This window comes from Sturnira hondurensis, unplaced genomic scaffold, assembly GCF_014824575.4.
Source record: "Sturnira hondurensis isolate 20B ecotype Veracruz unplaced genomic scaffold, ASM1482457v3 Scaffold0014384, whole genome shotgun sequence".
In the NCBI taxonomy this organism is placed as follows: domain Eukaryota; kingdom Metazoa; phylum Chordata; class Mammalia; order Chiroptera; family Phyllostomidae; genus Sturnira; species Sturnira hondurensis.
In genome coordinates this window covers 35,590,553-35,603,742 of record NW_028087015.1, presented here as the reverse complement: position 1 = coordinate 35,603,742, position 13,190 = coordinate 35,590,553, and the positions used below count along the sequence as shown (strand labels likewise).

Below are 13,190 nucleotides of genomic sequence, written 5' to 3'. Positions count from 1 at the left end.
AAGCGTAATGTGTTCTGACCTACATTTTAAAGGTTGACTTTGCATAATTCTCTCTTAAAAACTTGAATCTTACCATTTTGGAACATAACACCCCAGCGCTCTGTTAGCAATTTCATAAAATTTGTACAGTAGTCTTTCTTTAACCATGGTTTTGCCTTCTGTAGTTTTAATCATCTGTGATTAACTGCAGTCCTAAAATATTAAATGGAAAGTTCCAGAAATAAGCAATTCATAGACAGGGTGCTGGTTGAGTAGCATGATGAAATCTTGTGCTGCTCCGCTGCGACCCATGGTTCTGACAGCAGATGCGTTTTGATGTTGACCAGTCTCAAACATTTATGATTAACCTTCCTGTCCCAGGGGAACTGGGGTGACAGTGGGAGGGGTCTGCAGGATGAGGGTTGTATCACATGCCCCCCCCACTCCCCATTGAGCTCCTCCTCCCCTTTACAGTCACAAAGCTTGAAAAGCCAAAGTTAGCACTACTCAGAGAGAGGGTGAACCCCCTGCTTCTGGGAGGCGGTAGTTCGTAATGTGACATTGGGACTGGTAGAAGGCAGTCCCATTCCAGGAACTGTTTAGAAAAAGTCCTGTTGAGTCCTGATGAAATCCACGGTGTTCGCATAGATGTCAGCACATCGGAAATATATCTGGTAGAGAAGGTAGCTCTGGGGAATCAAGGACACTTTTTGTTCATCATTACAGAGCGTGGCGAAGGAGGTTTACAGTTTCTATGAAAAGTGATACAATAACTAATAGATATTAATACAAGAATAAAGTATTTCATGGGCTCACAATCATAAACCCATTTTTGCTCCACCCTCTCTCCTCTGAACCAAGTGTAGTGCCTGAATTTATGAGGGACTCGAGAAATAGGAAGACAGGGTGCATAAATTAATGAAAGCCCATCGGTAGTCAGAGGGGACTCCAGTCACTCTGGATAAGAATAAAGAACTGAGCTTCTACGTCACCTTCCTTTAAGGTCCGAGCTGGCTCTTCCTGTACCACAGTCTATTCCTTCTCCTAAAAAGCCTTTCTCTTGTCCCGCCCCCCTAGGAAGGTGTGAGAGGGCCTTACCCCTGTGGGGTATGAGGAGCAGAGGAACCTGCAAATAGACCGAGACGCTGCCACAGGCACCTGTCGCTGCTCCAGTGCTGTCGCCCTGTGGGTTCCCTCACCCTGACTCAAGGCTGTGCCTGAGCAGGTCGTACAACTTCCTGTGAATCGAGTTGTCCTGTGTTTGAAGGAGCTGTTTACTTCCTGTTCTAAACTCATCCTAGTAACTAAAATGACTGCTGTCACAGGAGGGAGGGTTATCACAGAGACTCCATAGAGCCAGCTGCCTCTGGTTCTGTGGGGCAGGACAGACTAGCTCCCACCTCCTGCGCTGGTGCGGAGCTGTCCATCTCTGGGCCGCCTCCCCCTCCCTTCTGCCCGCCTTCCTTCCTTCCTTTTTAAAAAAATTTGTATGAGTTTTGTTGAGACAAACTGGCAACAGTTGCTGGGAAGCAAAATCTCAATGGATTGAGAACATGCTCCCAACCTTCTTTCTTGAGTGACTGGTAAATATGCTGACCCATATGTTTCTGACAGTCTCCCTTAGGTGAAAGACATAAAAAATTAACTAGTTAACCAACACCGGAAGACATACGAATGTTTTAAAGCACTATGACCCCACCCTGGCTTCGTAGAGCAAGCCTCTGGGGAAGGCGCTGGGAATCTGGTTTAAACAAACCCCAGGTACAGAGTCACAAGTGGAGAAACAGTGATCTGTCTGTAGGTTGCCATCTAGAGCACTGCTTCCTTTCACAGTTTCGTGTCTGGCTATGTCTCCTGGGAGCTCATTCAAATGCAGACCTCGATTCTACAAGGCTGGGATTGGGCTTGAGAGCCTGTGTTCCTTATGAGCATCTGGGTGATGCTGTTGCGTAGTCGGAGTAGCAGGGTCTTCTAGAACAACAGCTTTCATCTAGCTTGCACATCTGGAGAGCTTTTAAGCTTCTGACAGATCATAGTTCTGGGGTGGAGCCTGGACATGAAGAATTTTTAATCTTACCATGCGATTTTAATGGGCACCCTGAGTTTGAGAGCCACTGACGCATGAAGAAGTTTTTACTTCAGTAACAACGACTTTGTGTTTCTCAAGGGGAATTTCAAGAGCATAAAAGAAAAGTGAATGTGATGAATTCCCTTTTCTCCATCACCTGGCCTCAACAATTACTAATGCATGGCTCCTCCTGTTTTATTTATCCTCCCCTGGATTATGTTGGAATAAATCCCAGAGCTCATCACATTTCATTCATGAATATTTCTGTATACGTCTCTAAGAATTCAGGACTCTTTATTTATTTTTAAGATTTTTATTCATTTCATTTTTAGAGAGAGGGGAGGGGAGGGAAAAAGAGAGGGAGAGAAACATTGATGTTAGAGAGAAACATGGATCGGTTGCCTCTCTCATACCCCCAACTGGGCCCCTAACCCACAACCCAGGCCCGTGCCCCGACCTGGAATCCAACTGACAACCTTTCACTTTGCGGGATGTTCCCCAACCAACTGAGCCACACGGGTTGGGCAAGGGCTCTTTTTTTATAAGGGTAACCATAAAACCATTATCAAAACTTTCAAGTTTAACATCAGCTCCTTAATATCATTCATCCCCAGTATTCAGTTTTCCCTGTTGTTTCATAAGTTTTAAAATAATTTATCTTTCATCTTTTTACATGTTTTATCATTAATCAGGATTCAGTGAGATTGATATTTTGCAATTGATAGGTTTTCGATGTTTCAGTGTATAGATTCACTCACCATCATTTTCTTCGTATAATTTATTTGAAGAAAGCTGGCCATTTGTCTGAGAGTTTCCCGCAGTCTGGATTTCGGTGGCCACATCCCCGTGGTGATGTGTAAAACGTTGCTCCATACCCTCTGGCTTGATTTGACCCACTTGCTTGACCCCACTCAAATTTGGATCTTTTCCACTTGGAAAATTAGTCTTTCCCATGACCTAATGTTGATATTTAAGAGCTTTACTTCACCCATGCAGTGTGCAAACAGCACCTGAGTAGTTTCAGTGTAGTTCTTACAACACAGACACCTTCTTGTCTCGGGTGGGGCTTTGCTTCAGGCTCTTTGAGTGAGAGATCCTCCCCGCCTTGCAGTGGTCAAGCCTGGACCACCTGCTTATCACAGAAACCTGCACCTGCTGACTAGAGGGGGGTGGTGTCCCCATGTATCTCCGACCTTGCAACTCTGAAAATCTGTCTGTCCCAGTCCCTTCTTAGCAGGTGTGTTATTTTTACAACCTAAATGTTCTCACGTAGAGACTGAAGTCATTACTCCTCGGGGTTAAGTCCCAGTTTCACTAAGGCTTGCTAGTTGTGTAACCTGGGAAGGGCCTTGGTAGTGCTGTGTCTCGGTTTCTTGATCTGTCAAATGGAGGTTGTAATAGTGATGTTGGGGAGTTTAAATGAATAATTCATATGAAGTAATTGGAGCAGAGTCTGGCGTATATTCAGTAGCAACACTTAAGTGTTGTTAGACCACTTGATAAAATGGGCAGTGGTCCCATCAGTCTGACTGAGAGCAACACAAGTACTTCTGTCGTCACTATATGGTAACAAAGATCACTCCCAGTTTTGGAATTCCTGTACTTTTAGATATCACGTATTCCAGTGCCCTCATTCTATGGGTGAGAGAACTGACCCAGAGAAGTGGAGAAATTTATCTGTGGTTACCAGAGTCAGAGGCATAGCTAGGATTTGAACTGAGACTGTCTTATTTGGCTGGAGAGAGTTCACCCGCGCTGGTTCCCAACAGGGTAATTTGGTCCATTTCCTACCACTCTGCTTAACTTCCTGTGTTCATTAAAATTGAGCTTTCGTATTTAGTGAACTAGCTCCACTACTAAAACTGATGACATCTCTTTCTTTTAGGTTGCCAGCATACTTTGTTGTCCCCACCCCTCTTCCTGAAGAGAATGTGTCACGCTTTCAGGGTCACGGCATACCAGTAAGTGCATCTGGAAACCCTAACAGCCCTGGGTTGCTTCACCAGCCGACTTGGCGAGTTGTTCTACTTACGTCCCTTGGCTTTGGGACTAAAGATTTTCTCCTTAGTCCAAGAGTGATCCAAAAATATCTTAGAGACTCCCTGGAGAAGTCTCTTAGACACGAGGCTCCTGGGGACAGAGTTCTAAGGTTTTCAGGGATGCAATGGCATTAGCAGAGACATCTTTGGAAAGCTTTAAGAGGATTACAATCTGTCTGGTGCTGAAAGCCAGCCTGATTTAACACCTAAAAAATTTCGAGACTGACCATGCTGAGGGTAGTAGGGTTTAAGGTTCTTTTGGGCCCTCACCATTAATCTTTGGGCATGGCGGTGTTTTTTCCCAGAGAGGACAGAAAGAGCTTACAGAGTTTCACAGAATAGACTGGGATGGGAGCCATATTTAATGTGTCACTGATCAAAGAAAGCAAGACTCTGGCAGTTACTCCAGTTTCTAATGGGTGGTTGGGAGTTGCCAAGCCTGCAGGAATTCAGTGAGGAATGAGGGTTACAAATAAATGCTGTGCTGTGCACATGGCTGGTGCGCCGGAAAGGTCACTCTGTATCGGAGGCGAGATGTGACAGCAGAGTCACAAGCCCAGGAGCCCGTGCAGGCCAGGCAAGTCATGAGCACGGCCCTTGCAGTGAACCAGGGTGGCCCCCCTCTATGCCAGCAGGTTTGTGCTCTGTGGGAATATGGGGCCGGTCTTGCCAGATTTCTCTGGAGAAGCCTCAGATGTGGATTCTTATGTGAGTTTTCTTGATTTCTAAGTGTATGCATTGAAACCAAAAGTTTAAAAACCAAGTTTTTGGGCCCACGTTGGCTCATGTCCCCACCGGTTTGTAACTTTTAGTTTAAGGCAGTGGTTCGCAGACTTCCTAGTCTCCGAACTTTTTACACTCCTAAAAATGATTGAGGATCTCAAAGAGTTTTTGTTATGGGGTTTATCTACTGCTGTTTGCATATTAAAATTAAAACTGAAACACTTAAAATTGTAATTTTAGTGATAAACTCATAACCTGCTAATTAATGTAAATAACATATTTTTATGAAAAGTAACTACATTGTCCAAGTTTTAAAAAAACAAAATAGCACTGTTTTACTGTTTCGAAAATAGAAGACAGGTGGATACTTCTGTATGCTTTGTTCATTTAGTCTGTTGTGGTGTGTAAGGCTTTGGATGAAGTACATGAAGAAAAGTCCAGCCTAACAGATATGTATTTGGGGGAAAGAGGACTATTTAATAGCCTTTTCCAATAATTGAGAATATTATTTTTTGATGGTACACCAAAAAACTGATCAGTAGTAATTTCATAAAGGTTAATTGCACTTGGGAATCTGAAGACATAATCAACAAATTTTTCATTCTCTGCTAAGTTAAAATCCATTGGTTTATCTTATACTTTGAATGGATCTCAAAACTCGCATGATTTTATAACATTATACATTGGTCATCTGGAAAATATTGGTTCACTAGATAATACAAATTATCCAAATATTGACATTTCCTTACATAATATAAAAATCAAGCCCTGGCCAAGTAGCTCAGTTGGTTAGAGCAGTGTCCTGATATGCCGAGGTTGTGGGTTCAATCCCCAGTCAGGGCACACACAAGAATCAACCAATGTCTCTCTCTCTCTCTCAAAATAGTAAAAAAAATTTTTTAAAAATCACTTTCATTTATATCACTCCATCTCATCAGGAAAATCATTAAATATTGGGAAGCTGTCCAGCCAAAAGGGCAGAGACTAGTTTTCCAAAACTTCAATTTTTACTTGAATATTCAATTTTTATCTTTGGTGGCAATTTGTCAGGTGTTTTCCATGAAGCGATAGGCTCACTTTATTCTTTTTCTTTTAAAGAATGACTGCTAGTTACCAAAGTCTGAACACCTATAATTTGTCTGTCAGTCACTTATTTTTTCAGTTCCATGAAAAAAATAGTTCAGCTCTCAACTCAGCTGTGTAAGCTCTTTTTCCATGAGGCAAACATTGTGCTTTGGTGCTTACTTCCCATTTCATCACAGAGAATATTAAAAAGACACGTAGTGGTTGAGATTAAGACAATTAATCATTGTTAGTCCCTCAACAAAAGCACTGTGAAGTGAGACCGACTGTGTTTTCTGCACGTGTGTGGCCGTGGAGCATTCCAGGGCAGGCAGTGCCTTAACTGGTCCTGGGGCACCGGCGGTGTCACCCCCCACCTGTGCAGACGTCAACGCAGTGAAAAGGACAGGTTACATCTCGGCATTCTTCTCAGGACACCCGAAAGGGTCTTGGGCTTCCCGTCTTGGACCTGTAGACTGCACTTTGAGAATCCCTGTTGCAGGACAGTGAAAACGAGGGTCTTCCCCTCAGCCTTTCAGAGGTCATCTGGGAGAAGCGGGTGAGCGCTGTGGGAAGGAACGAAGATGAGTCGTCTGTGCGAGCGGCACAGGCTGCCTCTCCGTCCAGCATGGTCTGAAGCTTTGGTGCTCTGCGCTCCAGCCACGCCTCGGTCTGAGAAGTGGGTGCTGGGCTAAGCCCTGAGTGAGGAGTTGGCAGCGTGGCTGATAGAAACTGTAGGGAGGTGCTCTCACTGTGTTAGGTCATCGGTCTTAATTATGTGACCTGAAAGTCATTCGTGGAGTTTATATGAACCAACAGCAGGAAAATATTACACAAGATGAACTTTGTACATTTATTCGGGGAACACAGAACTCTTGATAATACGTATGACGTAAAATGCACCACTAATGACATTAAGTATATTCACAATCGTGTGCAGCGTTACCACTACCTAGTTCCAGAACATTCCTCGTCTCCGTGCTTTTTTGCCCTTTCACCTGGTTGCCTCTTCTGCCTTCACGTCCTTTTCAGGGAGGCCTCCATCGTTTGCAATTCCAGTCATGCTCTCGCTGCTGTTCTGGAGTCTCTGGCCTCCAACCTGGAGGCTTTACTTTTTTTTTTTTTTTTTTGCTGTGGGGCTAATGAATGTGGCTGTAGATTATGTGCTCCAAATGGCACTGCGTACTTCATGGGCTGTGTGGACACTGCTGGCTCACCTTGGTGAGGTCCTCGTTCTGCTCAGCCGTCTAGCCTGTTGTTTAACCCCTTTGGGCGCCTGTGCCCTTCTTCCCTGGGCTGCCGCGGACGTTTTTCATTCCCTTTCCATTCGCAGTTCTCTTCTGAACTCTTACTCTCAGAGACTAACTTCCCCATCCTGTAGTGGGATTGCAGACAGCAACCACAAGACCCCCTCACCTTCCTTCCTCCCATCCCCAGGGGCTCCTCTGTGCCCCTCTTTCCTTCTTCTCGAATCCACCTCTGCCCGGGCTCTTGGTCCCATCTGCCCTTCTGTCCAGAACCCACTTCCATCTGTCTGTCTGTCCCATGTTCGTCTTTCCACACGGTCCTCTCCTCTTGGAGACTTCCTCAGCTCTCCCCTAACCTGAAGAAGCCCTTCCTTCAGAGTAAAGCTACTGTGGTGTTCTCCTTTGCTGCCAAACGGATTGAGTCTGAACTCGTTTTCTCTGCTTGCTTCCCTACTGCCCTCCCTCTGCTGATTGGCCCCCCACAAGGCAGAGCCTGAGTGGTCCCAGTGCCCCTGCCGTCACTACGGTTTGACACTGGTCCACCCTCCCTCTGGCCTTTTAAGTTCCTGTCTTGGCTTCGGAAGCAGTGTAGTGTCTCGGTCCTCTCACTTCCTTAATAGCTCTTTTCCTTACACTGCTTTCTAGCCGCCAGTTGTACATGTTCCCCTAAAACTGTGTCTTTGGCTCTATTAAGAGAGACACTGTAAGATGTATGAAATAATGAGTAATGTTCCCCCTTCCTTTTCTTAGGTAAACAGGATTAACAAACTGTGATTCTTGTTTATTGTCAAGTCTTTCACATGAAGAACCCATGGCCCCTTCCCAGACATAGTACCTGCTACAATAGGGGAGGACGTGTGCTTTTGCTAAATTCCTGTGAGCAGTCTCTAACAAGAGTTTTGCTGGTTTTCTACTTACTGTTTCAAAGAGAGGATAGTCAGGGAATTGATCCTTGGCTCCTCCGCTGAGCTTACGGTTGTGCCTCAAATGGAAAATGGACTATGGTTTGATACGGCCAAGAACCACCCTTTCTGTTCCAGGAAAGCAGATTAAAAGGGTCAAAATCACTCAGTTGCCTAGACCCTGTCGTGCAGTCATGGTAGAGAGCGTCCCCCCCTTAATCAGAACGAGCTGTGCCAAGTAGGGGTGCAGGACCTCTCGGGCATTTGGGATATTGCTGCCTTTGGTGGAGAAATAGAGCCGTGATGGTTTCTGCACGTTGCTCCACGTAACCTTGGAGGAGGGAATAGAGGACAGCGGAGAGCCCTACGAGCTATCTCAGTGCTCTGACACTCTGCCTTGTTGTGAATCCTGAAGAATCAGAATCCTGAAGAATCAGAGGACAGGCACCACTTGCCCCCCAGGGGAATCTGTGCTTTTCGGCAGTTTTGTGTTCCTTTGCTTTGCGTCCCATGTGGGCTCACGTCTCTTCCACATGAGCTGGAAGTCAGCTACCATGCCCAGAGCACCAGTCCTGCCTTCTCCTAAACTCAGAACCCTCGTCCTAGGTGCCTCCTGAGTATCGGTGCACGGATGTCCTACTGGCACTAGACGCCCTATGTGCCGAATGCTGATTGTGCTGTTTATGTCACCTTCCCCTGGAGCCCCAAACTGGTTCCTCTATGTTGGATTTTCTAAGTGTAGTGCATAGTATCCCATGGGTTGACCTGATCTCTAGTCTCCTGGCCCAGGCTGCTGCTTACATATTCAAGGTATTGTTTGTACATCCCAGAAGAACGGCAACAAGGTACCCCTCTGGGCTGCTAAAGTCCTGTAGGTTTACCTTTGAGCCAGGGCCCGATGGCTCGGTCAGCAGAATGGAGGCTGAGCTTTCACCACTCTCGAATCCTTAGCCAGGCCATTATACTGGCACAAAGTCCATGAATGGACTCGAGTGCCCCAACCAGCCTCACCCTCTCCTCCAGTCCAGGCTCTGCTGGGCAGATTGCTTTGCCCCAGGATCAGTTCTGATCGTTTGTTCCTGCAAAACAGAGCAAACACGAAAATGCCCACTGTATCCAGAAAAACACCAGAACCTTTCATTTGTGACCTTCATGTGATTTCTTCCTCCTTTGCTCTCCCTTTGTTGTTCCTTGAAATTCTCTTCTTCTGTGGTTTAGCACATTCGGCTCCATTAGACTGCTAAAGGTCTTTCCCTTTTAGAGTGTCGGCTCCTTGAAGGCAGACACAGTGCCTTCACCCTCTTCGCATCCTCTCACAACCTATTCAGTGCCATGTGGGCAGAGTGCGCCCTTTGAGTCAGGCTGCTGCAGCCGGTCTCTCTGAGCCTTGGTTTCTGGTTGTTAATGGGGCTAACAGTCATGCCTGTCTTAGAGTGAGAATTAAATGAGCTAATTCATGTAAAATTATGGCACAGTAAGGCTGCACTCTAGCGATAGCCTCCACCCCAATAATAATAATAGTGTTATCTGCACCCAGGTTCCCAACACTAGAGAGCGTGTCTGCCTAGACCTGTTTTGTTTTTTAAGACTAAATCAATCTTCGTTGTAACTGTTGCTTAGCTTAGCGAAGTTTAATATATCCAGCCACTTCACGTTGAACTTATACATTTCCCTGTATCGATTTAAATGGTAAGCTCACCTGTTCCCTGTTGAGTTGTGTATGTTATATTTGGAAAACTTCTGTCTCTCTCTGCAGATATGGTGCTGGTCCTACCACAATGGGTGTGCCCTTTTGAAAATGTCAGCCCTACCCAAAGAACAGGATGACAGCGTTTTGCAGATCCAGAAGAGCTTCTTGGATGGGTTGGTGCTGTTCAGCATTTTGTTACCACTCAGCTCTGTTCTTATTTTCTGAGAAGCAGGGAATAGCTCTTGGTAGTATGTCCATTTCTATACACCTCTAATAGCTTAGTGCTTGGGATGCAACTAAGAGTGGTTGCTTTTAACTGCTTCAGAAGGCGTGTGACGTAGTCACTAGGAATTGCAGCTGCACTGTCTTTAGAGACACACGCTGATGCATTTAGGGGCGTGTGGAGAGATGGCTGTGATGTTACCCACTGCCCACCTGTGCCATGGTGCGTGCCATTGTGCTGCTCTTTCCGACTTTTCTGCATGTTTGAAAATTTTCAAAATAAAAAAAATTAAAAAAAACCCAAAGTGCATGAACGAAAAACAATTTAGAGTTAAATTGCTTTAGGTCAAGTCGAGGCTCGATCAGTTTATAAACTGCATAGGCTCAGGCCAGAAGGCTCTCTCCACGCACCTCCACTTCCACGTGCGCTGGCTGTCGCCGGCGGGCCTGTGGGGCTTACCTCGTGGGAGAGGGTTAAAGGGAAGGTGTTTCCAAAGCTCTTCACACAGATCTTGCCATGTAGTAAGTGCTCAGAAGGAATAAACTATTTCTAGTTCACGTCTGCCCTTCTAATCTCTCATTACTTTTTGATGCCTAGAATTTACAGGATCATCCACAGGCCACCCTATGAAATTGTCAAAACCGAAGACCTATCAAGCAACTTTGTATCCCTGCAGGATATCCAGACTGCATATGCGAAGTTTAAACAGCTGTTTCTGATAGGTGAGTAGAAGGCCGAGTTAAATGGGGAGGACGCACCGCGAGGACCAGGTGGAAGTCGGTGCCTTTCCCTGGGCTCCGTGTGGTGGTGCGCGGAGGTCCGTCGCTGCGAGGGCCGAGGTCATGCCATGGAGGGGCTGGCGGCCAAGGGGTGGCGGCCTTTGCCATGCTCCCCCTCCATTTCCTTCAGGCTTTTCCCCTTCTCACAGCAGGGAGCACAGAGCCACCCACTCCCTTCTCTCCTTCCCTCGCACACCGATGCCCGGTGGTGAGCATCGGAGCTTCTCTGGTGAAAGTGGTGGGACCGCAGGACCTGTGCCCACAGGCTGGCTTGCAGGGTGCACCCAGGGAATGATCAGTGTGCTTTTCTTAGTGCCCTGTTGAGGGGACTCACTCTGCCCACCCACGTGGGATGGTTTTACTTTTTTTCTTATTGAAAAAATATATATATACACACACACACATAGGTGTCTCTAGGTGTATGTGTATATATATCAGTGTGAAATTTTCAATTAGTCAGAAATGTACAAAGTAGAAAGTGAAATGTGCCCATCCCAGCCACACTCACTTCCCTGCCTAGGCTGCCCACTGTGAACAGTTTAGAACTTGAAACATATTTATTTAATCGCGCTCAGTTGGCTATTAATTCTTTTCATTCTTGAATGAGTCTTTACCCTGAGATTTGTCACACAGGTAACTTTTCCTAACTTGGGCCTCTTAGTCTAGCAAGGCCTCACTAATTTAGAATTCATTGATCTACTCAGCTGATGTTTATTGAAGTTCCATTGTGTACAAACTGCGCGAGGCACTGGAGATAAAAATGGATGTGATGCTGAGGGAGCCAGAAGTGGACACCTCTGACTGAAACACATGGTGACGCATGTTATACAGTTGACTGATAAAAGTAGGAACCTGGTGAAGGGAGTCAGAAATTTTACGAGTGGGTACAGGACTGATTCTCCACTTTTGTCTTCATCGTCCAGGGGGTATCTGCCTTCGATTCAAATCTGCCACTTTGAAGGAGTAGGCTTCTGTAAAATGCAGGGCTCTCTGCGTCAGGCAGGTAGGGGACGTGGTGTAGCGATGTGTAGGGTAACTGTGTTTGTGTTTTTAGGGCTTCAGCAGAAGCCAGGTCTGCCCCCGAGGCCTCGGCAGCATCAGGATGTATTCTGTTGCCTTTCCACTTCCAGGAGGAGCAACCTGGGTGGATGTTCACGGTCTCTGCCCGAAGCGGGTCACTCTCAGTGTTGAGTTGCAGGGTGGACCGTGCCTCCAATTCCACACTGTAGGCACTTTTTATTTGTGCAGTGAAAAGCCGTTTTTGACTACCACGGCCTTCCAGGGCTTTGCAGTGGGAACGCGTTCCAGCTGATGTTTGGAAGCACCCTTTGCTTAGAATGGAGACTGGCGCCTGGCTTGCACTTGAGTGGCGTGTTTGAGCAGCACAGGTGTTTGTGGCGGGTGTGGGAGCGAGCCACCTGACTCTTTACCTTTTTTTTTCCAGATAACAGTGCTGAATTTTGGGACACAGATATAAAATGGTTTTCTCTGTTGGAAAGTAGCAGCTGGCTTGACATAATCAGGTATTTCAAGCCATTGATTGCTTGTGATTGTTATAGTTCTCTAATTCAAAGAAGAAAAGCAAATTGACAAATAATTTAAGTACTTTATATTTCACAGTTAACTATTCTTACATCATGTCTTCTATTCAGGGCTCATGATTTTACATTTGTTATCTATTGTGTGTGTGCACATTTGATCAGAAGTTTTTAGAAGAATTCAGTATCTTAAATTTATATTACCTATTACAAATTTTTAAAAATCATGATTAATGTCAACTTGTTTTAGGGTTTAGATTAGGTTGAGATTCCCAGAGAACAGAATTATATTCACTTTCATATTTCGAATAGCTCCTCCCTGTTTCCAGGAAGTAGAGGGAGGGCGAAGGCACGGGCAGCACAGAACAGAGATGATGACTGGGGCGAGGGAACAGCCTCCATCTGGGGACAGATTTGAGGAAAGAGGAATTTCCCCCTTGTGCCTCGCCTGGTGTTCTCTTCTCTCTCGCTGTGCCCTCCACACGTACTAACCAATATGTTTTAAAGAACATGGCTTATAGTTTGAATATGTTATGCAAACAGTGATAAGTGTCATAAAACAACCTCTCCTTTTGCGAGGCAGAGGGGTTGAAAGTCCTTAACCAGGCAAAGAGTCAGGGGCAGGGGTGGCACCTCCTCGTTATAAGTTAAAGCTGCAAATGGTGGCCACAGTCTCAGAGGAAATAGTGCATCTGGAGAGAGACCCGCAGGACTTCTGGGCGTGTTGGATCTTGGTAGCCACACTGACTGAAGTCAAGGTGACCTTGAGTGAAGCAGCACGGACACGCAGCACGCTCTGCAGATGCGTGCCTCTGCGGGCCTCCCCGGGACTCGCACCAGACTTGGGTCTGAGTCCTCACGAAGAGGTTCTAGTTCAGAAACCATCTGGGAGCATTTTTATATCAATTTCGGATTCCCTTCTGAAAATTTTGAGTTTCTA

General features: G+C 45.9%; 1 protein-coding gene across 1 annotated transcript in view; it reads left to right on the top strand.

Moving 5' to 3' along the window:
* The window catches only part of MTMR12 (myotubularin related protein 12), a 54,687-nt gene that overhangs the window by 29,151 nt on the left and 12,346 nt on the right, over positions 1 to 13,190 (top strand). The window contains exons 8-11 of the mRNA XM_037063129.1: positions 3,933 to 4,008; positions 9,777 to 9,883; positions 10,531 to 10,655; positions 12,157 to 12,235. Of these exons, the coding sequence (XP_036919024.1) occupies positions 3,933 to 4,008; positions 9,777 to 9,883; positions 10,531 to 10,655; positions 12,157 to 12,235 (387 nt within the window). The remainder of the gene's footprint in view (positions 1 to 3,932; positions 4,009 to 9,776; positions 9,884 to 10,530; positions 10,656 to 12,156; positions 12,236 to 13,190) is intronic.